Raw genomic sequence first — 27,460 nt, forward strand, 5'->3', positions numbered from 1 at the left:
TTCTTGGGGCATAACTGTCCTGCTCTTGTCAACTGAGCTTGATTCAGGTCTAGCCTGCCAGGATGTGGGGAAAAGGCTTTTCACAAGTGCATATGTGGCATGTTGGGAGTGATATCCCAGTGGGACATTCAGACATAAACAGGTGGTCCCTGATCTTTCCTTGATCTCACCCAGCCCCAGTTGATCAGGACCTTCCTACTTTCTCACACATCTTGCTCTCTTCTGTCTTTTAGATCCTATATGTTTTTCTCTCTGGCTGGAACTCTTCCCATGACCCTGCTCCTCACCAGTACCTGAATCTAGTCATCCTTTCATTCTGTGTCCATAATCCATGTCTAGGAAATGGTTTCTGAAATCCAGAATATTTAGAAACATAGACTTATACAACTTTTACATTTATTATTAAATCTTCACATTGGGTGTGGGATATCCAGATTCTTTGCATGGAATAACACCCCGTCCCATGTCAGCACCCCCAATCTGACCTGTTTGATTCAGTAATAGGACTAGAAACACAACCAGAAGTGATGCCTGCTGTATGAAAACATTGTGACTCTTGAGAAGATCGTGACTTTTCTCCTTTATTCCATTAATATGGTGCATTCCATTGACTGATTTCCAGGTGTTAATACAACCTTGCATTCCTGCAACAAGTACCACTTTATCCTGGTGTATATTCTTTTTTTGATGTTGCTGGTTTAGCTTTATAGTAATTTGTAAAGCATTATTGTGTTTAAATCCCTAAAGGTTATTGATCTATACTTTCCCTTCATGTTGATCTGTTTCTCTGGTTTTGGTATTTGAGTACTTGTGGTCTAATAGAGTGAGGTAGTAAGTGTTCTATCCCCTTTCATTTTTTTTGGAGAGCTAGTGAATAATTGGGATTAATTCTTCTTTAAATATTTCATGGAGTTTTAAAATGAAACCATCTTTGTCTATGTCCTTCTCTGTGAGTACTAATTGTCTTTGTGTGTGTGTGTGTGTGTGTGTGTGTGAGGAAGATGGGCCCTGAAGTAACATCTGTTGCCAATCTTCCTCTTTTTGCTTGAGGAAGATTACTGCTGAGCTAACGTCTGTGCTGATCTTCCTCTATTTTATGTGAGATGCTGCCACAGCATGTCCTGATGAGTGGTGCCAGGTCTGTGCCCAGGATCTGTACCCACAATCAGAGCCACCGAAGCTCAGCACACAAACCAACCACTACACCACAGGGCCGCCCGTCTTTATGGGTAATCTTTGATTACTAATTTAATCACTCTACTTGCTGCAGATTTCATTATGTTGTCCATGTTTTTCTTCAGACAGTTGTGGTAATTTGCACATTTCTAGGAATTTGTCCTTTTCATTTAATTTTTTGGCATGCATTTTTTTGTCCTAATCCCTCACAACCTTAAAGTCCTGTTTTATCTCTGTAGCATCAGTAGTAATGGCTCTTCTTTACTCCTCAGTTTTAGTAATTAGTCTTTTTTAGTAATGATCAGCCAACTTAAAGGTTTGTTAATATCATTGATGTTTGCAAAGAACCAATTTTATTTTTTTATTTTCTCTAGTGTGTTTCTATTTTGATCCTTTATTTCAACTTTATCGTTTACTTCCTTATGCCAGATTTTGTTTCAGTCTTCTCTTCTTTTTACAGTATCTTAGGGTGGAAGGTTACAATATTGATTTGGGAGCATTTATATATTATACATGTAGCGCTTCTAAAGCAGTGCCAGGAGATCAACCTGCACCTGTGTGTATGTGCATGTCACCACTAACACATACAATCTTTCCTCTGCAGTCATGAACACACGGAATATAGTTTATAGAAATTGCTTTTGTTTCCATGTCTATAAATTGTATCATTTGTTCAATTTTAGGGTCAGTTTAGGGTAATTGATTTTTGTTCCTATTATTGCTCTTATTTTCCTGATTCTATATAAGAAATATTTGATAGAATGCCAGGTATTGTGAATTTTTCCTTACTGTGTCCTTCATATTCATATTTCTCTCGCTGTCATTTTTCTTTTTTTTTTGGTATCAGTAAAGTTACCTGGACACAGGTCCATCCATTCTCAACCTGCTTGTAGAGCTTTTAGGTGACAGCAGAACCAAATTTGTTTTGTGGTTAAATTTCCCCACAGCAGACACATCTGCTGCCTGGTCAAACTGATGCCTTAAGTAGGATCTTTCCCCTCTGACTGGGGAACAAGCACTGCATGACTGTGAGTGTGAGCCCTGCAGAATGTTCCTCCAGTGTCTCTGGTTCTTTTCTCAAACTCATGCAGTTTCCTCCCACACCTGTCCTCTTAGGAATATGTGCAGAACTCCAGGCTTCTCTCTCTGGAGATCTCTCTTCCTTTATATTCTTCCCTCTGAACTTTTATTTTCTCTTTTGTTTCCTGAAAGCACAATGTGACATGAAGAATTGCATGCAATAAGATTTTGAGGAGATCTCTCATGAATAAAGAATGGAGGGAAGACTGGGCAGACCTGCAATGTGGTGGAAATGAGATCTCAGCTGGGAGTCTCTGCAAGGTCATCTTGAACTGAGGCAGGACCTTGGGCTCTTGGCATCAGGCAGACACTGGAGCTGGGTCGCACAGAGAGGAACAGAAGCTTAGGGGACGCAATTATTTGCCGATAAAGGTACTTCCCAGTGAGGGCACAGCTGTGAACATCCAGGGCTCCTATCACTGTAGGGTGGGTTTGTGAGCCCTGAAGAGGGGGTCTAGGCAGACAGTACAGTGTCCACTACCTTAGTTTTCTTCCTTCAGAGGCCCAGGCTGTAATGGGAGTCAGAGGCTTCAGCGGATGAGCTGGTCTTGGCAGTTATAGTCACTTATGCAGGAAAGGTCGACTAATATGTAGTCCAGTCACTCCCATTTGGGAATTCAGACATAAGGACTAATGGCCATATATCTCCTCCCTCTGCCTGTCCATCTAGTCTTTCTGTCCACAATTCACATACTTTCCCAGGAAACATCAGAACAACCTGGTCCCACCAGCCCTAAATCCAGTCCTGATCCATCCTCCAAAGAGCCTGCCTGGAGGGCTGGCAGGACAGGGCCGCCTGGGCATCTCAGATCTGGGACCTGGGAAAGACCTGTTCATGTCTTTTTCTACAGTCCTCCTGAGGCTGGAGGAGAGTGTGACACAGATGGGGAAGAGGTTTGTGTCTCCCTTCCCCATCAGCCTGTGTCACTGTGAGATTCAGAACGATGAGCATCTGCTGGCTGACAGTAATAGTCAGCCTCATCCTCAGCCTGGGCCCTGCTGATGGTCAGTGTGGATGTGCCTAATGAGCTGGAGCCAGAGAATCGTTCAGGGATTCCTGAGGGCCGCTCACTATTAGCATAGATGACCAGCACAGGTGCCTGGCCTGGCTTCTGCTGGTACCAGTTAACAATATATCTTTCATAGTAGTCTCCCTGGCAGGTGAGGGTGGCTGTCTGTCCCAAGGCCACAGACACTGCAGATGGCTGAGTCACCTCCGAAGAGGCCATAGGACCTAAAGAGAGGAGAATAGAGGTGAGTGTAATGATGAGGGTCTCATTCCCAGAGGCCACACACCCTGCAGCCTCCCTTCTGCAGAGCTGAAGGTCAGAGCCAGGCTGCTCCATAGTCTCTTTAGGGGCTGAGCCCTGGGAAGCATCACCTGTGCAGAGAGTGAGGAAGGCTAACAAGAGAGGGGTCCAGGCCATGGTGGAGATTCCCCAGACTTCTGCCTCTGAGCCCACAGCTGGGGATGTGCCTCAGGGCCTCTCTTATTGTCTAGAAGAAATGCAAATCTACTTCCTCTTTTTTGTGGCCTCCCTGAGTTTCTCTGTCCTGATCAGAAAATGGCTCAGCCTAAAGAGGTTGTGAAAGTGGGTCTTATCCCCAAGGCCTGTCCCTCAGCCCACAGAACTCTCTTTGTGTTGAGTGAGAAAGTACAGACACCTGTCCTCAGAACATACTCACATACCTCAGTCTGTGCCCTGGGCTTCCCCTCTGGGCTTGGGGAGAAGCCCTCAGTCCTGCTCTAGTGATGGGTCATCCATGTTTGTGGACTGGGCAGTGGTGAAGTGGGAGCTTGTAGGGACATTGGTCATGCTGTTGTATGAGACGCGAAACATCATGACCAGATACAGAGAAATTGCTTATGTGCCTCTTAGGCAAGTCTTTTTTATGGTTTGAGGAGAAGTAGGAGAAACCTCTGGTATCTAAGGTGACTAAGAATTCTTTGATGACACCAGAATCATGATTGGTAAAAGGATGATCAATACATTGTACCTCATTAAATTTAATATATTTTTCTTTGTAAGACTTTCTAAAGAGGATGAACAAAACAAGTAACAGAGAAAAACATTTGAAAATCCCATATGCAATGAAGGAATATGGTATAGAGACCATTAAGCACCTTCAAAAGTAAACCATAAAAATAAAATCCATTCTTAACATAGGCAATTAGCAAGACCAAACATCACACAGAGGAGGACACAGAGATGGCAAAGAGCACAATAAGGGCCGTTCCTCACTAACCATGAGGGAAATGCACATAAAGAAACAAGGAGATCTCCCTACATACTTCTCAGAATGGCTGCAATAAAAATAGTTACAAATCTAATTGTTGGCGAGGATGTAGGGAAACTGGATCACTTATGTCTCCTGATGGGAAGGTGAAATGCTGCAGCAACTCTGGAAAAGGATATGAGAGATTCTTCAAAAAAGTTACATTAAGGTTACCATGGAACCCAGCAAATGTACTCTTGGGCATTTATTTCAAAATGAAAACATGTTCATAGAGAAACTATGAACAAATGTTCAGACACCCTTATTTACAATACCTCAAGGTAAGAACAATCCAGATGTCCTTCAATGGGTGGATTGGTAAACAGACTTTGTTACACTGAGGCCATGGAATAGCACTCATCGATGAAAAGGATGTTTCAACACATTATGTTGATGAATGAACAGTGGCTTATGCAGAGTGAAAAATGCCAATCCCAAAAGGCTACACACAATAAAACTGTATTTTTTAGTTGTCCAAGTCATTTCTGAAAAGACAAAATTTTAGAAATGTAGAATCAGTTAGGGATGCCAAAGGTTAGGGGCAGTGCAGGGCACATAGGAGGGAGGAAGTGGATGTTGCTATAAAATGACAACACGAGGGCTCCCTGTGGAGATGGAACTGTTTTGTCTCTTAACTATGGTGTGGACATATGAACCTACTCAGAGGATAAAATCACATCAATCTACCTACACACACACACACACACACACACACACACACACACACACAGTTGAGTAAAAGTCACCGGGGGAATCTGAATTTGAAAATGGACAAAGTATTTGATCGAAATCTTCACTAAACAAAACACAATGATGAAAATAAGCACCTTAAAGATGCTCAAGGTTTCACGTCACTAAAGAAATGAAAACTGTAAACGTGATGGGATATCACTACAGATATGTTAATAAGGTTTAAACAAAACCTGAGAAGCTAGTGTTAGTGAGGATGCGGAACAACTGGAAGCCTCGTAAACGCCTGGTTATAATGAAAATGCAAAGCCAGCATCGACGTTGGAAAACAATTTGTTGATTTCTGAGAAAGTTTGACATATATCTACCGTATGACCCTGAAATTCCTTTCCTAAGTATTTATTCAAGTGACATGAAAACTCATGTCCACAAAAAAAACAAAACAAGGTCCTAAAAGTTTTATTTGAAATTGCCAGAGTGGAACATGGAAATATGCCAAGTGTCACTTCACTGGGAAATTGAAACACAAACTGTAGTTCATCTGTGCAAGGGAATTCTACTCACAGTGAAAATGGAATGAACTATTAACATGCAAGAACATGGATGCATCCCAAATGGATTATGATGAGTGAAAGAAGCCTGAATGAAAACACTATGAGAATGAAACATAATATTTATATGATGTTCTTGCAAAGACCAAACTGTGATGACAGACATCAGATCTGGAGTTGTGAGCTGGGATGCGGCAGCGGAGTGCAACTACCAAGAGGGTGGGGATCTGTGGATAATGATTGAACTGTTACACATCATGGTTGTGGAAGTGCTTACACCTCTGTATGGATTTGTCAAAACTCACACAACTGTTCACTAAAAGTGCTGTATCCTAGAGGATGTAAATTATGTAATTATGACATAATAAAAGAAAATAAGTCCTGGTAGGTGGAGGTTTCTAGGAGCCAAGTGTCACATGGAGACTAGCTTGCAGGAGTTCTAGATGAACCAGAGAACACACCCTGAGGAGAGGAAGGAAGCGGATGTGGGCAGAGATGGATGTTGATGTCTGACACAACAGGACCCACAGTAGAAATAATGGGGCTCTGGTGCTGAGGGTGCCCTTCAGAACCCACCGAATGGGTGGGGGCCCTGCCTCCATCCCACCACACTCACAGGTCACTAGATGTAACCTGCCACCAGGAAGGGAAGGTCCCCACTGTGCCAGGTCTCTTCAGCACAAGCAAGTCCTGGAGCTGCAGCTGCTGACACCCCAGCCTCTGTGGAAGGAGGACTCCATCCTGCAGGGGAGGGGTCAGGATTCTGGTCCTCAACCAGGAGACCCAGGACAGTGACAGACAGAGTGTCATTAGTTTTAGTATTAAGATTATGAAGGATAAAAGACAGACGCACAGGCAAAATGGACAGGAAATGAAAATCGGAAAAGAGTGCATATAAAAGGAACCACATAGGATAAAGATGTACTGGACGATAAATAGAAGATGTGTAACAGGAGAAATCCAGAGAGAGAAACAAAGTCAGAGGCAGAGAGTGGGAGATGCAGGAGGAGCCAGAGGGGAAGGGCCCCTCCTCCAGCACACTCTCACTCCAGCCCACCTGCCCAGCCTGGCCTGTCACACTCACAGCCACAGCAGCTTCAACACGTCTCCACGTGCAGGTCCTGGGCCCTGTTTCAGCGGCTGTCTCGAGCTATTTGTTAACAGATTCTCAAGCTTTAGAGATTCCCCAAATGTGACAATGACGATGTATTATGTCCATTCTTGAGAACCTTCTAAGGCCATAGCAACAGGTATTTTGACAAAAACTGTTACTCCAGGTTTCAGGAACACCTGACATCTGTTTGGACAAATACATGGGTATGGCACAACCCAGGAAGGGACTCTCATGCTTCAAAAGTTCATTGTCATTTTCATACGACAAGAGCTGACAGTGTCTTCGGATGAGTTCCTGACCCTGTTGTAACCTTGACCATAACAAATGGCCTCTCATGGCCCTTGGTCCATCTGAGACGAGACTTTGTAGTGGCAGCTCTGTCACTGCTTGGCCATTATCTCAGCACAGCCTCCCCTTTCCATTCACTGCCATCACTTCTAGCAGTTTGTCCCTCTGTCTGTCCATCAGAGGTTACTGCTGACGTTCTTCAAAGTTGGTAGCACTACAAGACCAAGGTGGCCTGGATGTGATGTGGTCCACACTGGGGTTGGGATTTATTTCCCCACAGTCCTCCAGACTCCCTGTCCTACAGTGTAACTTGTGGAGGAATCTCCCCACTGGAGGGCCCCATGAGAGACCTTGTTGGGGACAAAGGCAGTGCAAATCTTTAGTAGAGAACAACCGTTTAATGGAGTGTAGAGGATGGGAGATGGCTCTGTGACCCTGGTGACTCAGCCAACCAAAGGCTGACACATGTCACTGTAGGACTGAGCCCTGATGTCCATCTCTCCCTACTCCTTCTGAATCCTGTCCACTCCCAGAGAGACCAGCCATCTCCTCTCCCTTGGAATCCTTGAGAGTTGTCCAGGCCATAGGCAGCTCCTGGAATTTCCATCTCAGAGCTCTGACTTGGTATCCAGCCTGACCCTCTGGGTTCCATCCCTGAAATCCCACCTGACCTTGCTCAGGCCAGTGCCCAGGGACCAGTGTTACCTCGTCAATATGGCTGTTCCATATTGACACAAAGATATGGTTGTGTGAAAGATGCTTGTTTTTCACATGCTGGAAAAGTTATAGAGGAAATCCACATATCCAGGACACCAGCCCCCTCCCAAATGCACTTGAGGTGGATCACCCACAGGACTGAGACTCAGGGAGTCAACATATTTTCCACCTCAGTGTCTCCTGTCCCTCACATCCTGCTGCTATCCCTGTGGGCATGGTCCTGCTCTGTCCCTGGAAGAGTCCTGTGGGCAAAATGGCTAGCTCTTCTTGGCACTCCAAGCTGACAATCTGCCACAGCTGGAGAAGCCCAAGTCACCTTCCATGTAGGTCCTTCCATAGACCTCTTAACATGCAGGGTGCTTCCCTACTGGTTCCCAGCTCAGCACTCACCATGGGGTTCATGTCTCTCTGTCCAGCCTCCCCTGAGTGCAAAGTGCATCCATTAGAGCCCTCAACCCTGACAGGAGTCCTGCTATACACCACAGTGCACTTGGAGTCAAGACATGACAGCTGCAGATGGTCACCCCTCTTCCCCTGAGATCCATGTCTTTTCCCAAAGCAGAGTCCCATGCTGGGAGCACAGAGGCTGTGGGGGATGGGAATTGGCCATCCCAAGATATGTCTCTTTGGCATGAGGATTATTTGGGGCTGGTTACTTTAAATAAACTGCAGACAGGAAAGGAACTCTGAAAAGCAGAGTTTACTTACCCTTTGTTAAGAAATATTTACATTGTACAGGAAATCTCCATCTGTAAAGGTGTCTCCCTCTCTGTACCAGGAAGGAGGGATGACCTTATCTCTAGAAACTCTTAATCAATGCCAAAGGCAAGGACTTAAATCTGCATCTTTTTATTGCACTTGTCTCGGACCCTCCTGTAAGTGACTCCCCCCACCTCCAACATCCTCCTTTGTCTTTAGCTGAAGATGATATATAAGGGGGTGGCTTCAGCCATTTTGGCGAGTTGTTCTGCCTGCCTGAGCCTCTCCCATGTATACATGTTATAAAGCTTTGTTTAATTTTCTCCTGTTATTCTGTCTCATGTGAATTTAATTTGTTCTCAGATCAGGAGAACACACAGTGGGTAGAGGAAATGTCTTCCTCCCTGACATGGCCAAGGGTTCTTTTTTGACACAATCATCTCAGTGTAGCCACTCAGAGTCATTTTGGTCTGGGCTGGTCTAGTCTCTCTCAGCGTTGTCCCCACAGGCATCTGCTGGAGAAAATAGATGTCCGGTTGACAATGACCTAAATTTTGACCTGCATCGGTCTCTTCTTAGTGTTGTCATAGAGAGGAGGTGCAGGATGATGAGGGTTGCAAGGAGAAGAATCAAAGGTCTCAGTGTCCCATAGGGTGACAAGGAGAAGCTCACCCTGAGTCCTCAGGGCAGCAAGGGACAGGGAGGAAGGAGGTTTCAGCTTCTCTTCCCTTTTGTCTGCATCACTGTTTCTTACTCATTCTGTCCACCAATTGTATGGCTTTCACCAGAGTGATAGTCAGCCTTGTCTTTCAACTGGATTTTGGATATGGTTAAGTAGCAGTCAGCCCCAGAACTGGAGCCTGAGAAGAAGTCAGGGATCCTGTCCCCCTTGCTGTGGGTTCTGTCACTGCTAACCATCATCACGTACCCAGGGACCATCCCTGGTCTCTGTTGATACAGTGAATAGAGTAGGCACTGTGCTCACTGCTCAGTGTGCAGGTGAGCTTGGCTGAGGCTCCCAGGGAGGCAGATGCAGATGGTGGCGGGGTCAGCACAAGCAGAGCACAGAGACCTGGAAACAGAAAATACCACAATGATGCTCAATGCACTGAGACTGGACTGATGTCACTTGGGACTGTGCTTGGAGGGAAATTTCAGAGAGGGATACACCTCAGTGGCCTAGGGTGATTTGACTTGTGGAGAAAATGAGGGGCACGCGGTCAAAGGGAACCCAGTCCATGGTGGAGGGGTCTCACAGGAGCTCTGCCCTGAGCCTGCCCAGCTGGACTGCCCCCTCTCACCTCTACACTTATCCTCTCTTCTTGCAGCTGAAGAGGGAGGAACGTTGAATACATATCTATTATCCATTCCCTCTGTCTGCACTCTTGTCTGAGCACTGGGCATAATGACATCCTGTTGGTAATTTCCCGAGTTCAGAAGAAGTGCCAGATGTGTGTTTTACAGTGGGGAATTGATTCTGCACAATAAGAGTGTCTGCAAAGGAAACATCAGACACGCCCATTGCACTTGAGCACAGCCAGGGGACCTAGATGGATTAGGTTCTACAAAGCAAGAGCCACAGTGCCCCTTGCTGCTGCCAGGATGATGTCATCTTACCTGTATTGATATTTCAACACTTCCAAGCCCTCAATAGATGCCAGACCTTTGGTGAGTCCTTACCTGCACCCTCCCAACCAGACATCACAATAACCCACCAGCAGCCCTCTGCCAAAGGTCAAACTTCCCTCCAGTCTGATGAGGAGCATGCCATTATTGTAAAGTTAAATGATTTCCCCAAAGTCCCCAGGCAGTGATGAGTGAGTCAAGATTCCCATCCAGGGGACTGACCTCAGAGCTTGACCTGTCAGGCCCTCCTTCTCCTGCTGCTAACCATGCCCCATATCCTCCTCCTCTTCAACCCAACCCTCCTGGGCCCTCCTGGCACCACCCTGTCCTCTGTATTCAGGTACTGCCTCCTCTCTGAGTCTGTTCTGAAGAGCCCTCAGATCTTCATCGCCTTGGAATCTGTGTTTCCCAGTGAAACATGATCTGTCTGTGGACCAAGGTGGGTACTCTCCCTCTGCTCCCTCTGGTGCCAGGTCAGTGAGCTGAGGAGTCAAAAGAAAGATTTCTTGGATTCTCAAGGTCTGGCCGGGTGCTCATCTATTCAGAGAATTGTGTGGAATAGCATGGGGACAGGACCCATGGGCAGTCAGAGCTGCTGCTGCATGGGGACAGGACCCATGGGCAGTCAGACTTGCTGCTGCAAACATGGGTTGAGGGGAGGGCTAAATTTAAGGCATAGATATGTGAGTTATCTCTTTACAAGACACAGGAACGAATATGTAAAAAGAGTTGTTAAAATGGTATCAATACCAGTTGGGCCTGGTTATTGGGTGGTCTTATAACTTTTAGGTAAGAATCAAACCAGATTAAGTAAATGGCAGAAGCCACCACCTTAAATGCTATCTTCAGCTAAAGACAAAGGAAGACGTTGGTGGTGGGGGGAGTCAGCTACATGAGCTTACCACACAAGCACAATAAACAAGACTTAAGTTCTTGCCGTCCCCATTAACAGTTTCTAGAGATAAGGTCATCCCCCCTTCCTCCTGGTGCAGAGAAGGAGACACCCCCCACAGATGGAGACTTCCTTCACAAATGCAAATGTCTCTCATCAAAGGGCAAGCAAATTCCACTCCTCAGAGCCTCCTTCTCATCTGCCCTTTTTAAAAGTAACCAGCCTAAAATAATGCTCATCACCTCCATGACAGGCAACACAGGAGTACATGTCCGCAGGACATTGGGGAAATCAGATGCCTGGTTGGGCTCCTCCTATCAGCCTCTTCTCCTGTCGAGTTAGGATGAGAGTTCCGTTTCTAACATGGTCAAGGCCATTGAGGTTTGACAATTCTCAGAGTAGGTACAGAAACCTTTTAATTTTTATCAACATGATTCGCAAGATGCATATTTTATCTTCTGTCTTGAACAAATGTATTTGTTTTCCAACCTCACACTGCTGAGGTTGTGATGACGCTAACTCACTTGCAAAATGCTAGAGATGTTGTTCATGGAATTAATGTGTGAAGCACTGTGCTGATACCTGAGCACAGACAGCAGACCCCATGTGCTCACTCCTCAGTTTGGTCTGAAGAGATCATCAAAGATGAGACGAGGGCCACATGCCTCAGACACGTGTGCTCCTGTTCCCACTGAGCGTGTTACACACAGCTCCTCTCCACCGCCTCACCTCAATGCCTCCACTCCTCACTCTTCACACCTCAGAGTTTGCCCCATGGGGCCTGCTGGCCACTCCTGCAGCCCAGTTCTGACAACTTTGCTTCTGGGTCACATTCCAACATGGGAGGGAACTTGTTAGTACCATCGTGGAAGAATTGACCTTCATAAAAATGATCTGTGCTTGTGAATTAGGCAAATGTATCTCTTTGTGGAAAGGACCACAAAGAGTTATCCAAGTTCAATAAAGTATGTTTTAAAATCCTCCTTCCTTTCTAGGTCTATGCACAAAATATAGCTTACTGACTTGTCATGAGGTTTGTGGAAATGACCTTCCCACTGAAAAGGAAGCTTGCAGCAACATTTATAAAGAATTCAGACTGACTATTGTCCTTCTTTACAGGGCAGACAGGGCACCAAAGAAGTGGGGTGAGATTTCTTTTACAATCAACAAAGGGCAAGCAAGTTCTACTTTTCCATTGCTTTCCTGCCTGCAAAGAAACCGGCCTCAAATAATCCTCATGCCAACGAGATATATCTTGGGGTTGCCATTTCCAGGTCCCCACACTGGCATTGTCACAATATCACTCATTTCCTTTTGAAATAGAAGAGAGAACTTTCTGGCATCTTAAGGAGAGCTCAAGTCTCAGCTTTGAAAGCACAATGAGAGGCCACAGGATGGTGGTGAAGACCAGGGACTCTGGGGTCAGAAGACCTGGGTTTGCTGCTGGGTCAGCCACTTCCTAGTTCTGATCTCGGGCAGTTGCTTATCCCTCCATGCCTCAGTTTCCCCATCTGTAAAACGGGTGATGATGAGAATGCTTGTTCATAGAGGATTTGGGATTACACAATTTAATAAATATGAAGTGCTTTGGGTGGTGCTTGATACATATTAAGCACATATGAATGTTTTCTCCTCCTCCTCCTAATAATATCCTTAATCCTTATTATTATACTTAATACAAAGCAATGATGCTGGAATAATGGAAGGATAAAAGTTATGGAAAGAGAAAGTAGTAACCTTGGGACAATGGAAATTGAGAACATTTCCAGGCCACAGTAAAAGACACACCCATGTGCACACACTTGCACACAAACATGCACACACACACACACATGTACACATGCCCACAGATGCACTGCCCTTCACACAGGTCACTGCCCCCTGTCCTGCTCGCAGTTCCTTTGGGTGCAGGGAGGCAGTTGAGGTTCTCTGACAGGACATCACAGGATGTCAGGGCAGAACTACACAGAACTCAACTGTGCTTGGCCAGATCTGTGATGTGGGTCATCTCATTCTCATGCCTCACTAGATTGGCCCTGCTTATGACTCCTCATCCAGGAAGGGAGTTAGAACCTGCAAACCTGAACTGCCCATGTTTACATCAGTGTGTGTCCTCTGACCTGTCTGCAGCGGGCAGTGTGCAGACCTGAGCATGTCAACTCAAAGAGCATATTCGCGAGTTATTTTCACCTCAAAATGACTTTATTCAGAAATGGCCAAAATAATTGCAATTCATGATGTGCAGACTATGGCGAGTGTCAGACAAATCCAGAACAAAAGGAGGGGAGCTGCTTTTATAGAGAAGATGGGGAGTTGAGAGGGGCTGTTTTAAAGAAAGTCCATTGGAGTAAGTAACACTTTAAGAGTTTAGAAAGGCAATGGCTTCTCATTGGCTGAGCTGTTCCTGGCTGGGGACAGAAATTTACCCTCAGCAGTAAAGTCTCTGTACTTCCTGTTGGAGATGAAGCTACTGTTTGGAGTAATTGATGCTCTACTACAAGTGCAAGAGCTCCCCCTACATGCCTTCCTGACTCCGTTTTAGTTGAGGTCTCTTATCAATTTCAGCAATGTGCAGGTGAGGACTGATGGGCTTCAGGACAGGGATGGTGGCACTGAGGGGAAAGGACGCTGGGCAGAGAGCAGGGGCACCTCCACTGAGCCCACCGGGTAGTGCAGAGAGCACGGGGGAAGTTCACGAGATCTTAGGGATGCCATATCCACAGCAGAGCCCAGCTGGCTCAGGAGGACTTGTGGTTGGAGGAGAAGCAGATCAGCCTGGTGACCCAGGGATTCTGCCAGGGAGGCAGTTGCCGCGGGAAAGCTCCACACACCTCCACTCCCCGCTGAAGAAATGGGGTTCATTTTCACTGGGGCCTGGCTGGGAGGTTACTCTGAGACTTTCTTTGTGTCAAAGGTTTGCTTTTTATTAGATGGAGCTTGGACATCACTCATAAGAGATGAGTCATTTAGGGGACAGTCAGGGGTCTTCTGGTCTTTCAGTTCATGCCCCAGCTGAAGCCATGAGAAATCCGTGGTGCAGCAGCGACCTGCAGAGTTGTGTGCCTACAACTTGTTCCCCGAGGAAAGGAAGGGCCAAATCACCACAGACACACTGTTTTAGTTAATTTGTGTCCCCTCTCAAATTCAAATATTGAGGTCCTAACCCCAGTACCTCTGAATTGGACCTCACTGGATATAGGATCATTGCAGATGTAATTAGGTAATTTCAGATGAGATCATACTGGAAAAGCTTGGACCCCTAATCCAATTTGTAGGTGCCCTCACAGAAAAAATAAATTTGGAGACACTGACAAGGGAGAATCCCATATGAGAATGGAGGCAGAATCTTCAGGCAAGGAACACCAGCGACTGCCAGCAAGCCACCAGAAGCTAGAAGAGATGCCTGGAGCAGATTCTCCTTCACAGCCCACAAGAACACTGACCCTGCGACACCGTGATCTCAGACTTTTAACCCCTGAACTGTGAGACAGTAAATCTCTATTGACAGCCCCCATGTGTCGTGCTCTGTGACAGCAGCCCTAGCAAACTAACTCAGTCCCGCTAGAACTCTGCTCTCAGGGCCTCAGCCGAACTGCTGGGCTCCTACTAGCTGCTTTGTCTCTATGATCTCAACCCCCTGGGAGGGGCCACTTGCCAGGTGCTTCCCTCCCCTGAAGTGTCCATTTTCTTCCCAGGAGCCTGTCTCAAGTCCCCAGGCAGCACAGTCTCTACTGTAAGCCAAGATCCCTGTATTCCCATGCCTGCTGCATCTGGGATCATGGTGGGGAGTGATGCACACAGTTACAGTCGTATCCTGTCCCATAACAACATTCTATGATTTCCAATGAGAGTAATGAGCATCACTGAAAATATTCTAGGTTCTACATTGCTGGGCCCTGTGTACAGCTCTCCCTCAAAAAATGAGTCTAACAAGACAAACATATGAGTCAGATATGACATGTGCTAATAGCTGACACAGGAGAACTACAACTGCTTGTGAGAAGATTCAAGAAAAGCATCTCATTTAGTCTTTATTTCATGGATGGTCTCCCTGAAAAAGAGACTTTTAAACAGAACCTTGAAGTATAACTTGTGTCAATATGGTAAGTTTCCGTACATCCGGGAGTGCTGATGAGGGGCAGGGAGCTGAGATAAACCATCAAGTGAAGAAAAGGATTTATGAGGAGGCGTGGGGTAACTTTGATGGTGGGAGCCATGGCTCCTTCAGGACTCCATTCGTGACCCAACATGGGGTGTAAAAACTACCAGGATCTCCTTCCTCAGGTCAAAGACAAAAGTCAGGCCCTGGTCACCTGTCCCTGCACTTCTCTTTCTGGCAATGGGAAGAGAGGATAGATCTGAAAAGCTGGACAGACACGCACCTGTCCCTGGATGGGGCAGATGGCAGTCACTAAAGTAGAAACTCATTGTAATTCCCCTGCATTGTCTCAGCCTGGACTCTGAGCATCTGGACATCATCAGTACCTGCGTCTCCTGAGCAGAACAAGTGGGTGTCTGAGCACACAGACCACAGGCAGGGACAGAACCTTTGTTCCTAAGTGGCCTCAATGAGCTGATGCTCCCAAGGATATACTTTGCCAAGTGTTGGCAAAGAGGAGTGGACTTCACTTCCTCAGCCTTGAACCTACAAAGTGATACACTCCAGGGGAGCTGACAACAGAACTGGGGGCAGCAGGGGAGTAGGGCCAGCCCAGGATGGTTTTGGTCTCACTTCCTCATCACTAAGAAATGGTAGGAAAGAGACCCCAGCCCCACTCTGCATGGGAACAACAGTAGTAATCAGTCTCATGGCTGGGCTGGTGGTAAGAGATACTCAGAGAGGTCCTGTTGCGAGATTCGGAGTCTGGGGTCTGTGAAGTTTGATTCATGACCCATCGTCAGTCATGTGGGGCCACGCCAGGGGCTGTTGGCAAAAAAAGACACCATGATAACCACAGATGTCATTGCTGCTTCAGCACAGGGTATGGTGACCATTTGCCAAGGGACCACACATGCCTAGAGAGGCTGAGTCAGGACAGACTGGCCCCCATTCCTGATGGGAGGAGAATATGTGTGCAAGGTTGAATGCATGGCCAAGACCACATGGATCCTAGGTGGAAAGGAGAGCAGGTACCCTGTGTTTCACAGATTTTGCCTTCCTGTGGTGACTCTCACCTGAGCTGGGAGTAGCAGGTGAGCAGGAGTGAAGCCACTAAAAGTGCAGTCCTTGGAGGACCAGCAGCACAGGATCTCCTGGGAGCTGTTTGACATATGCGTTCCTGGACCCCACCCTGACCTGCTGTAGCTGCATCTGCATCTTATGGGGACACCCACGGAACTGTGTGCTCACTGAAGTCTCAGAAACTCTGGTCCAGGTTACCATGGAAATGCTCACTTCCTCCTGCTTGTCTCCCTAAGTCCTATCTGGGCCACCTGTGTCTTGGGGCTCAACTGTCCTGTTCTTGTCAACTGAATTTGATTCAGAACTAGACCCTGCAACAATGTGGACAAATGTTTAAGAATAGACTTTTCCACAAGCCACACAAATGGTGTGTTGGGGGCTTTACATTCCTATGAGACTTCCAGACAGCAAAAGGTTGTTCCTGCTCTTTCCTTGATCTCACTCAGCCTCCGTTTATGTGGACTTTCCTACTTTCCACACACATCATGCTCTATTGTGTCTTCTGCTTTGTATGTTTTTCTCTCTGGCTGGAACCCTTCCCATGACCTCGCTCCTCACCAACACCTAAATGCTAGTTATCCTTTCATTCTGTGTCCATATCACGTGTCTAGGAAGTGACCTCTAAACACCAGAGCATTCAGAAACACAGAAATACACACCCGTATCATTTGTCATCAATATCCTTACATTGGGTGAGGAACGTCAAAATTCTTTGCATGGAATAACACCCCCTCTCCTGTATTTGCACCTCCACTCTTACTTATTTGATGCTATGATAGGAGTAGTATCAAAAGCAGAAGGGATGTCGGCTGCATGAAAACATTGTGACTCTTGAGGGGACTGGCCTCATGGCCGAGTGCTTAAGTTTGCACACTCCGCTTCAGTGGCTCAGGGTTTTGTGAGTTTGGAGCCTCGGCATGGATCTAGTACTGCTCATCAAGCCATGATGAGGCGGTGTCCCACATGGCACACCTAGAAGGGCCTACAACTAGAATATACAAGTATGTACTTGGGGGTTTTGCTGAGAAGAAGAAGAAAAGAAAAGATCTGCAACACAGCTCAGGTGCCAATCTTAAAAAAAACATAAATCATTGTGACTGTTTAGAAGATCATGCCTTTTGTCCTTTATTCTACTAAGATAATGCCTTCCATCTCCTTATTTCCAGGTGTTAGGACAACCTGGCCTTCTTATGAGAAACACTACTGGATCATGGTATATGTTTCTTTTTTTATGTTGCTGCATTAGGTCTTCTAGTAATTTGTAGAGGATTTTTGGTTCTATATCCATAGGGTCGTAGATCTGTTGTTTTCTTTCTTTGTGATCTCTTTATCTGGTTTTGGTTCAGAGTAATTGTGGTCTCATAGAACGAAGTGGTAAGTGTACTTTCCTCTTTTTGTTTATGAAAGGACTTGTGAATAATTGATATTAATTCTTCTAAATAAATAATGGAATTCACTAGTGAAGCCATGTGTGTCTGGGTCCTTTTTTGAGGGTAGCTTTTGATTACTAATTTAATCTCTTTCCTTTTTGCAGACTTTAGCAGGTTTTCTATTTTTTCCTGAGTCTGTTTCCATAACCTGTGTCTGTCTAGGAATTCATCCATTTCATCTAATTTTGGCATGTAATTGTTCATAGTGTTACCTCACAACCTTAAAGTCCTGTTTTATTTCTGTAATGTCCGTAGTAATGGCTCCTCTTTGCTTCTCGATTTTACTAATTTTTTTAATGCTCAGTCTAGCTCATGGTTTGTCAACATTGTTGACGGTTTCAATGAACCAACTTTTAATTTTGCTGAATTTCTCTGATGTTCTTCCTGCTATCTCTTTAACTTCCATTGTAATCTTCCTTACAGTCACGTGCTGCATAGCTACATTTTGGTCAATGTGGCCTGCTTATATGATGGTGGTTCTATAAGATTAGTACTATATAGCCTAGGTGTGTAGTAGGCTATACCACCTAGGTTTGTGTGAGTTCACTCTGATAGTCACAGAGTGATGAAATGTCTAATGACACATTTCTCAGAATGTAGGCCGGCCATTACGCAGCACATAACTGTTCGTTCCTCTGCTGCTTTTGGCTCAGTTTTCTCTTTTTTTTACAATGTCTTAAGGTGGAATATTAACTTATTGATTTTCCCCATGAATGAGGCAAGTTCTCCTGAGTAGGCAACCTGATGCCTTAACTAGGATCTTTCCCCTCTGCCTGGGGAACAAGCACTATATGATTGTGTGAGTGTGAGTCCTGCTGAATGTTCCTCTAGTGTCTCTGGGTGGTTCTTTCTTCAACCTCACACAGCTTCCTCCCACCTGTGACTCATCAGACCTCTTAGGAATATGAACAGAACTCTAGGGTTCTTTCCATGCAGTTCTCTCCTCTTCCACACCCTTCCTTCTAGAATTTTATATTCTCTTTGGCTCCCTGGAAGCACATGGTGACATGCACAATTGCATGCAATAGGTTTTGGGTTGATTTTCCTGGAAGACAGAATGAGAGACAAGACTGGGCTGTCTTGCCAAGTGGTCATAAACGAGGACTCAGAAGGAAGACCCTGCAAGGTCATCCTGCACTGAGACAGGGCCTTAGTATGTTGACATTAGGCAATTATTGGACCTAAGTCACAATCGGTGTGGGGGCATAACCTGGGGGAGGCCATTCTTTGTAGATAATGGCACTTCCCAGTGAGGGCACAATGGGTCAGAGCAGGGTTCCCAGCCAGTTTGGGTGTGTTGGTCTGGACTGAAGAGGGATCTAGGTGGACACCACAGTCTCCAATACATTGGTATTCTTCATTCAGAATCCCAGGTTGCCGTACATACTAGGAGCTTAAGGAACTCATAGAGGTGGTAGGTTCTGGGGAATAATCAGGACATTTGGTCAAGGAGTAGCCACTATATGCAAATTCACCATACACCACTATGTGGAAATGCAAGGAGAAATACACCAGTAGACATACATCTCCCTCTTTCTGTTCTTCCTCACAGGTCCTTGTTCCACAGCTCACATTCTGGCCCAGGAAACACCAGTATGTCCTGGTCCTGGCAGTCCTAAATCAACTCCTGATCCAGGTTCTGCAGAGCCCACCTGAAGGGCTTGGAGGAGAGGGCTGCCTGGGGATCTAAGATCTGGGGAGCAGAGCCAGACCTGCTCATGGCTTTGTTTACAGTCCTCCTGAGGTTGGAGGAGAGTGTGATGCAGACAGTGAACGGTTTGTGTCTCACCTCCCCATAAGCTTCTGTCACTGTGAGCATTACCATCATCCCACATCTGACAGTAATAGTCAGCCTTGTCTTTGGCCCAGGCCCTTCTAATGGTCAGGTTGGCTGTGTTCCCAAGGTTGGAGCCTGAGATCTGGCCAGGGATCCCTTAGGGCTTGATTCTATCACAATAGATGACTTACAGGAGCCTGTCCTGGATTCTTCTGGTACCAATAAGTACGTTTACTTCCAATATTCTTTCCCCCACAGATGATCTTTGCCTTCTGTCCTGGGGCCAGGGACACTGAGGGTGGCTGTGTCAGCTCAGAGGAGGCCACAGAACCTGTGAGAATGAAAAGGAGAGGTGGGCAGGGAGAGGAAGGACTCATTCACAGGAGATTCCCCACCTGCGTGGCCTGTGTTGAGCTCCAGGGATTCCAGGATGCCTGGTCCCATCATCCTCAGGGCCAGATGGGGTTGGCTGGTGGATGAAGGCTTTGAATCAATGAAACCCAACCCCTTTCTTGGGGCAGGTGCAGCACCTCAGGGCTCACATACAACCAGTGAGCACTGTGCAGGTATTTCAGCCCCATTAGCTAGTTCCTCATCCTGTAGCAGGTTCATGAGCATCTTGCCCACCACAGGCAGTGCCCTGCTGAGCTCAGAGTCAGGGTCAGACTTGTCCTAGGGCCCTGCAGCTTGGGATGGATGTGAGCCTGGGGGCAGCACTTGTGTCGTGAGTGAGGAGGCTGAGGACGAGAGGGGACCAGGCCATTGCGGAGGTTCTTGGATTCTGCTCCCTTAAGCCTGAGGCCAGGCAGGTTTCCTCCTAGAACTCTCTTGTCCCCATGCTGGAGAGAGCTGCTTGGTACACAAATCAGCCAGGGCTCAGGGGCTGCTGCTTGAGGAGCTTTGTGTTTTCAGAGAAGGGCTCCACCCCAAGGTACACAGAGAGGGGAGGAATGGCCCCTGAAGACCCCACACTCAGCCCAGCAGGTTCTCCTTCACCTGCTGGTCCCGCTCATTGTGGCTGACATCTCTACCCCAAAGTGAGTCTGGATTGACTCCTGGGCTGGCCTGTTAATGGCAGAGTTGGAGGTGAATCTATATTTTCTGAACCCATCATAGAATGTTAACTATAGAAGTGACCACACGAGGCTTAGGTCAGTGCAGTGTCAGGCCTGATCACAGTTTCTGAGCATCAGAACCTAAATACAGTTCCTCCTTTGTCAAGTGCACATGGAGTTTGTAGGAGCCATTGAGGTGCTGTAAGGTCTGTCACTGGGGAGATATTCTGGGACCGGTCATAGGGGCTGTGCCTCAGTATCCCCAGTATGTGCTCAGTGCCAGGTACAGATCCAATGCTGGAGAAAGGTTTGAGGGTGACAGAGTTTTAGCAGGAATGGGGTGGGCTGGAGGAGAATGAAGTACCTGCACCTGTGCAAGAGAAATAGGAAGAGCCTCCAAGAACCAGATGTGAGAAAATCGGAGTCATAATTCTTAATTCAGTGTCAAAGGTGATAGTGTAGGAAAAGAATGTTGGGTCATGGTTACTAACCCCACTGCATGGAGAGCCCAAGACTCCAAGGCCCATCTCCAGGTGGTTTTGCCACATGACTGCTGCCCCTTGTTGGCCACTCCATACAGGCTGCTAGAGGCCCAGGGATGCACTCTCTCCAGGGATAGATTCAGAACACACTGCTGAGGTCTATTCAAGTTCATTCAGATCCACTTTGGTCCGGAACACATTCCAGTCCTGGGAATTCAGGATGAGCAAGACACAGCCTCTGCTCTCAGGAGTGTCCATCATGTGAGTGAGACAGTACAGTGGACACACCAGGTTTGCAGACACAGCCGACAGTGCCCAGCACCTTCTACCTGTACACTGACTTTTATGTTTAATTGAAATCAGAGATATCACATCAACGAGAATGAAAGTAAGGCCAGAATCATGGGGATGGTGGAACAGAAAGAGAGCAAGTTCCCAGATCTCATGGCATTGGTGAGTATATAGAAAAAAATATCTTAGTTCTCAGTCATATTTGCGGGATTAAAGTCAGCTCCCAGTTGTTCATGCCTCTGTTTTTCATTGCAGTAAACATCATCTTTGTCCAATTAGGGGAATATGGAACACAAATCCACCAGTTAACAAAAACGATGAGAGGGAAAGAACCCCACAGTGGTAAGTGCTGTGCATATAATCAATACAGATCTAGGCAGAAAATGGGAGCCAGATCATTTTATAAATCAGAGGCTGGGGGAGCCCCTGAAGAAGTAACTGTGGAACTGCTCCCAGAAAGGAATGAGGAAACAAGCAACAGGAAGTGAGTGTGGGAAGAGCTGAATCAGTGCTAGTGGGGAAGAGTCAGATGTGGCCCAGGATCTGAAAGAACCATGTCCCACCTAAGGGCATCTGAGATTCAAAATGCTTCAAGTCAAGTGTAATACTTTCTTGTAAACGAAGAGTTTAAGGAGCAGGAACAATGTGTAGTCAAGTGTGGCAAACAGTAATTTCCACACAGTAAGTCAGGTTTTTGGCAGCTGAATTAACACAGATGATGCCGATAGAGCAGAGTCAGGTTTCACACGGGTGGGTTCAGACCACCCCTTGGCCCTCCCTAGCTTACTGGGGGCTGAAGATATTCAGGAGAGTGGCTCCTAATTCCTCTCCCCTCCCCAGTACCCAGAATGCAGCCAGGGTGGGGACAAGCTGCTGCATGTGCCTCTGGTCCTGAGCGAACTGCCTGTCCAATGTGGGTGACCAGTCACTGCTTTCCCTAAATTTCTACAGATTTACTGATGTGACCGGGAGCATAGAATTTGGGGAGTGCCCTTGACAGGGAATGAATGGGCTGAGAAATGCAGTGACAGTCCCCAGGTCACTTGGGGATGAAGAGAAACAATAACCTCTTCTGAGATTCTAGAAGAAGCCTGGGCCAGGAGAGGGGATCTGGGAAACTTCTCACCAAAAGTTTTGGGTCTTTGATGTAGACTCTTCATGTCACTTCTCCCAGCTCTCTGTGGGCCACTGCAGCACCTGGACCCAGGGCCCATCATGCATCTGGGAGAGCAACAAGATCTCTGCTCCCTTTGGGGCTGGTCAGAAACCCCAAGGACAACACACTCCAGATTAGAAGGAACTAGAGTGACCTTTCATAATTTTTACCCTGGAAATTCCTTGGGATTATGGCTTAGGCTCCAGGGATCCGGTAGATAAAATATCACCTATTGACTGCTATTGAGTGGTCAGTTAGCATGACAAATTCATTGCACATTTAATAATCCAAATATACTGTCAAACCTTATGAACAGTACATGATTTTCTTTTTCGATGTCTGGTCCCCATCCCTTATATTCTACATTTGCTCTCCTGTGGGACAGGAGGATACTCAGAGAAAGCTCTGGTTTTTCTTTTCAAAAAATTCCACACCTGACACTTCTGTATTTCCAATGTGGACATTTTCCCTGCTGAGCCTCTGACTTTCTGTGTGTAGTAGGAAATCTATGTGCCCTTTGTCCAGGTTCTCACACGTTGATTAAAATTCTCCAGGGAAATGGTGTTTTTGTGTAAAGTTCACTATGTTTGTTGGTCATCCAGAACTTTCCTCATTGCTCCTCTAAGAGTTTGGACATTGACTCTTTTGTGAGAAAAGTCATGCATTATGAGGATGTCAGTTTTTTTTCTTCACACAGGAAGGTGAGTCATATCAAGTCAATGACAGAAGAGTCGATAGCCATCCAGGCACCTACCCAGTTCCACCAAGAACCTTTTTTCAGATGAAGACCAAGACTTTGGAATAAGTGGGATGTGTAACTGTGAAGGTCAGGGTAGTAAACTGAAACACAACTGGGTTTCTTGATGGGAACCATCATTTTCAACATCTACAAATGTTACACCATGATACTGGTGAAATGTTTTCAATCATAGATTGGGTAGTGAAGCAGTTGTTGGCCAGTTTGTTATGCAAAATCTCACCACATGTTACCTGTCTTCAATGTGCCAACTCATCACATGTTGAAATGGGGATCTTTTCATTTCCGTCCTCCTCCTCATCCAGGCACCACGCCCACTAAATGATGGCATCACTAGGTTCTCATCAACCATTGATTCTTGCTGTTCTGGGCAAAACCTGTTACTAATTAACTTTCTCTCTGAGACTTTCCCCTCAGGGTCTCTTTGTAAACATAATCTTTCCTCTGTTTCTGTTGAGACTCCAAAGCCATTCAAAATAATCCTTGTGTGGACTTGTGAAACGGCTGGGATTGACAGTAACCATCACTTTATTTGTGCTCCATCCTTGGCTGCATGTCTGGGATGTTTTCCACCAAAGGCATGCAGTGGGATCTGAATTTTGGCTTCACCAGTCTCAGTAACACCCCGATATGAGTAAATTTCACTGTGCCCTGGACGCTGGCCCTCCTCACACTAGTGCAGTGAAAACATGAGAGCCTGTATTTCTTCATCGTCAACCTAACCAGGATTGTGCATATGTCCAGACCAAACCTCCCCTCCCTTCTGACATCTCATCTTGCAAAATCACCAATTTGGACATCAGATATGTTTGTAGAACACAAACATTAATAAAATAGAAAATAGACATTCATAATATATTACCAAGGGAGAAGACGGGAGAGAATGTGAAACTTCCCAGTCACTTCTCACCCATGTGATTCCTGACAACATCATGTGCACTGACGGGGTGGGAGGTGGGCATGAGATACAGCACGGGAAAACTCTATCTATAAAATTACACGTTCGTCCCTCCAACTTACTGTCTCTCCAGTAGACCTTGCCCACTTCTATAGTCCCTGATAGCACCATCATCAACCTCCCTCTACTCATTTCTGTGTTTCAGTGCCCAGCAGTCAGGAGTGATCCTACTTTGTACACCAGAAACTTTAAATGGACTCAACAGGTAAACACAGTCCTGTTGCACACAATGAACATGGTCCTTCCTTGTGGAAATTTTTTTAAATTTCTGGAAAACTCAGCTTCAAAGGAACCTTGGCTGAGAAATGCTAGATCAAAAACTGCTAGCAGCAAGGTGTGAAGGTTTGAATCTTCAAGATACTACTTGTATAAAAATCTATATAGCTTTAATAGACATTCCTGTGCAACTGGGAAAATGTGGCTACTGACTACGCAGAGGACTGTTGTTAAAATTCTCACAAATTATAACAGGGTTGGGCTTAGTGTATTTATATATCTGTGGACACAAAGGAAGAGAGAGAGAGAGCAGCAATAGGGTCCAATGTATGCAGTGAAGTGTCTAGGGAGAGAATATATGACTTCGCTAAACTTTTCATTAGAATTGCCTATATTCACAAATATATGAAAATTAAAATTGTTGGACTATTGGAGAAAAGGAGAGATTGAGTGGAAATACGCTCCAGTGAGTCTGGTGTTTGTGGTCTGGTGTAAGACATAACTGCGGGCAGACTACCCCAGCCATGCAGGGAGCCCCCTCATGCCAGCAGCCATGTCAAATGTAGAGGAGGAGCAGGGCTGGACCTTGGCATGGAGGGTTTCCTGGTTAGCTCCAAGGTAATTAGTTCAGAGCCCCACAATCAAATACAAACCCAACATGGACCCAAGTTCAACCCCTATAGGGTCAGACCTACATGGTGCAGGTGATGGGACTTCTAGGACAGTAGGAGGATAGTTGGGCCAGGAGAAAGGCCACAGGTGGGACCCAAGGTGATGTCTGAACTTCCTCCGCATTTTCTTTCAAACTCAGGATAGAATGGACCCTGGGGCCAGCATAGGCTGGAACAGCCCATTATGACATGCAAGTCTCCTCACGCAGGAAACCAGTTGAGACCCAGTCCCTGGGCCCTCCTCCAGGCTGCTTTTATCCAAGGAAAAGTGGGACTCCAGAAGGAATGTGCCATCTGACACAGTTCTCCTCTCCTCTGGGACACATAATTACATCTGGAGCCCATATGATGTATCATTGCTCTCTGCATTTTTCTTATCCACTCCAATCCGGACAACAGTCTCCACAGCTCAGACAAGCACCACACTCAATTCTTAATCAGGGTGAAGAGACCCTGAGAGAACAGACAACTTGCTCAGAGTTTCTTAGCCCTGCAGTGTCCGGGCCAGGACCAGGAAGGATGAGTGACCCTAAGTCCTGACCACACTTGCTCAGAGGGAGGGTGAGAGTGAGGGCCAACCTGAGCCAGGCGGGTTCCTGTCCTACTATCCCATCTGTCCTTGTTGTTCTGAGTCATTGCCAGCTGCTCCCACTGCGATGGTAGGTGGCACAGTGATAGTCAGCCTCATCCTTGTCCCAGGCACTGTGGATGGTCAGAGTGGCCATGTTCCCTGAGTTGGAGCCTGAGAATCAGTCAGGGATCCCTGAGGGACACTTGATATGCTCATAAATGACCAGCACAGGGGCTTGGCCTGGCTGGGGCCAGGGACCAAGATGTATATTTATCCCCCAGATTATTCCCAGAGCGGGCTACTGTGGCTGGCTGTCCCAGGACCACCTACACCAAGACTGACTGCTTCAGCTCATAAGATTCCACAGAGCCTTCAGAGAGGAGAGGAGAGAGGGCTTGAGGGTGAAAAGCCCAAACCAGGAGGTCACACCCTGAGGCTGTGTCTTGGTTGACATCAGGGTTTTGTGAGGCTGAGACTGCAGTCACTGCCTGAGGGGGCAGCACCTGTGCAGCGATGAGGAAGGGGAGCAGGAGAGGAGACTAGGACATGGTGAAGGTGCCCCAGAGCTCTACCTTCTGAGACTCCATATCTGGGCTCCTACATGTCCTGTTGTCCCCCAGGGCAGAGCCCTCACAGCTATAGAATCTGATGGGCCCCCCTTGGCCCACTGCGGAAGTTGTTTGAGGTTTTGAGAGGAAGCAGGTCCCAAGCGAAACAGAAGAGAGAAACTCTTCCCTTTAACCCTCACCCTCAGCCCCGTGTACACACTCCTGCTCTTGAGCCTGAGAGACCCTGTCACAACCTCCAGGCATCCATGGAAGGGCTTGCATGGCTTGTCCTGTGATAATCACCTCTAGCCCAGCCTCCACACTGGCCTTTATCCCTTCTCTGCTCTGCCCACGGTCTACTGAGGAAGGATCTGTTCTTCCTGTGGTTCAGGGAGATCCTGTCCATGGTGCTGAGCCAGGCCCTGTGCTCTAGAAGGTCCACAGAGTGAAAAAGGTGGGGCTGAGATCCTAGGTTCTCAAGACTCTGCTGGACTCCTGCATCTATTTCTAGCTGTAGGGACTCTGAGACCAGGTTGTGATGTCCATGGTGCTGAGAGCAGAGAGCACTGGAGGAGGAGCCCAGGAGCAGATCCAGTCCTGCCTCCAACACTGATGACAATGTAGTGTTATCCACATGACTTGGAAGGTCACTCTGGGTTGACATTCAAGGAGAAATTATTATATGTCAACACTCTGACTAATTCCCCACATGCATTGTGCCATTTCTCCTTCCCAGGAACTCTGAGCAGCAGTGACTGCTCAGTTCCCCATTACATGGGTAACACTCTGAGACTGGACATGGGGTGACTCACCCAGTTTCAGAGTCATGAATAGCAAAGCCCCAATTTTCTGCCTGTGTGTTACACGTAGACATTGTATAGACCAATTGACTATTTTCAATTGACTATATTCTGTCATCCAGGATCATTTTCTTTCCCTCTGTGTGACCAGTGATTGCCATAGAAAAGACTCGTAGGATGAGCTCAAAATTGACGATGGAATAAAAGTATCAAAGCAATATATAACATGTAAGTTTCTTTCAAATGGAATTTATGGTTACGATCAAATGCCTTCATTTGCCCCACACAGAGATGTGTACTAGTAAGTTACCTAACTAATTATTTAATGATATCAACACATATGTAGTGACACCCGGGGAAACAACTCTGAATTCTGCATGAGATTTCTGCTCAAGAGAGAGACAAAAAAACAACAACAAAAAAAGAAAAGAATTATATCACATTGGTAGGTTAAAT

At 46.4% G+C, this 27,460-nt stretch overlaps 1 protein-coding gene across 5 annotated transcripts in view; it reads right to left on the reverse strand.

Moving 5' to 3' along the window:
- Positions 1-27,460, reverse strand: part of LOC103544575 (immunoglobulin lambda-1 light chain-like) — a 502,401-nt gene that overhangs the window by 258,851 nt on the left and 216,090 nt on the right. Inside the window, exon 1 of one of the 5 annotated variants that reach the window (XM_070628421.1) lies at positions 3,638-3,714. The exons of the other annotated variants lie outside the window; for them this stretch is intronic. Coding sequence (XP_070484522.1) covers positions 3,638-3,683 — 46 coding nt within the window. The 5' untranslated portion in view covers positions 3,684-3,714. Of the gene's footprint in view, positions 1-3,637; positions 3,715-27,460 lie in introns of those variants that run through there. 5 annotated transcript variants of the gene reach the window in all.

The sequence above is a fragment of the Equus przewalskii genome, chromosome 7 (assembly GCF_037783145.1).
Source record: "Equus przewalskii isolate Varuska chromosome 7, EquPr2, whole genome shotgun sequence".
Lineage (NCBI taxonomy): Eukaryota > Metazoa > Chordata > Mammalia > Perissodactyla > Equidae > Equus > Equus przewalskii.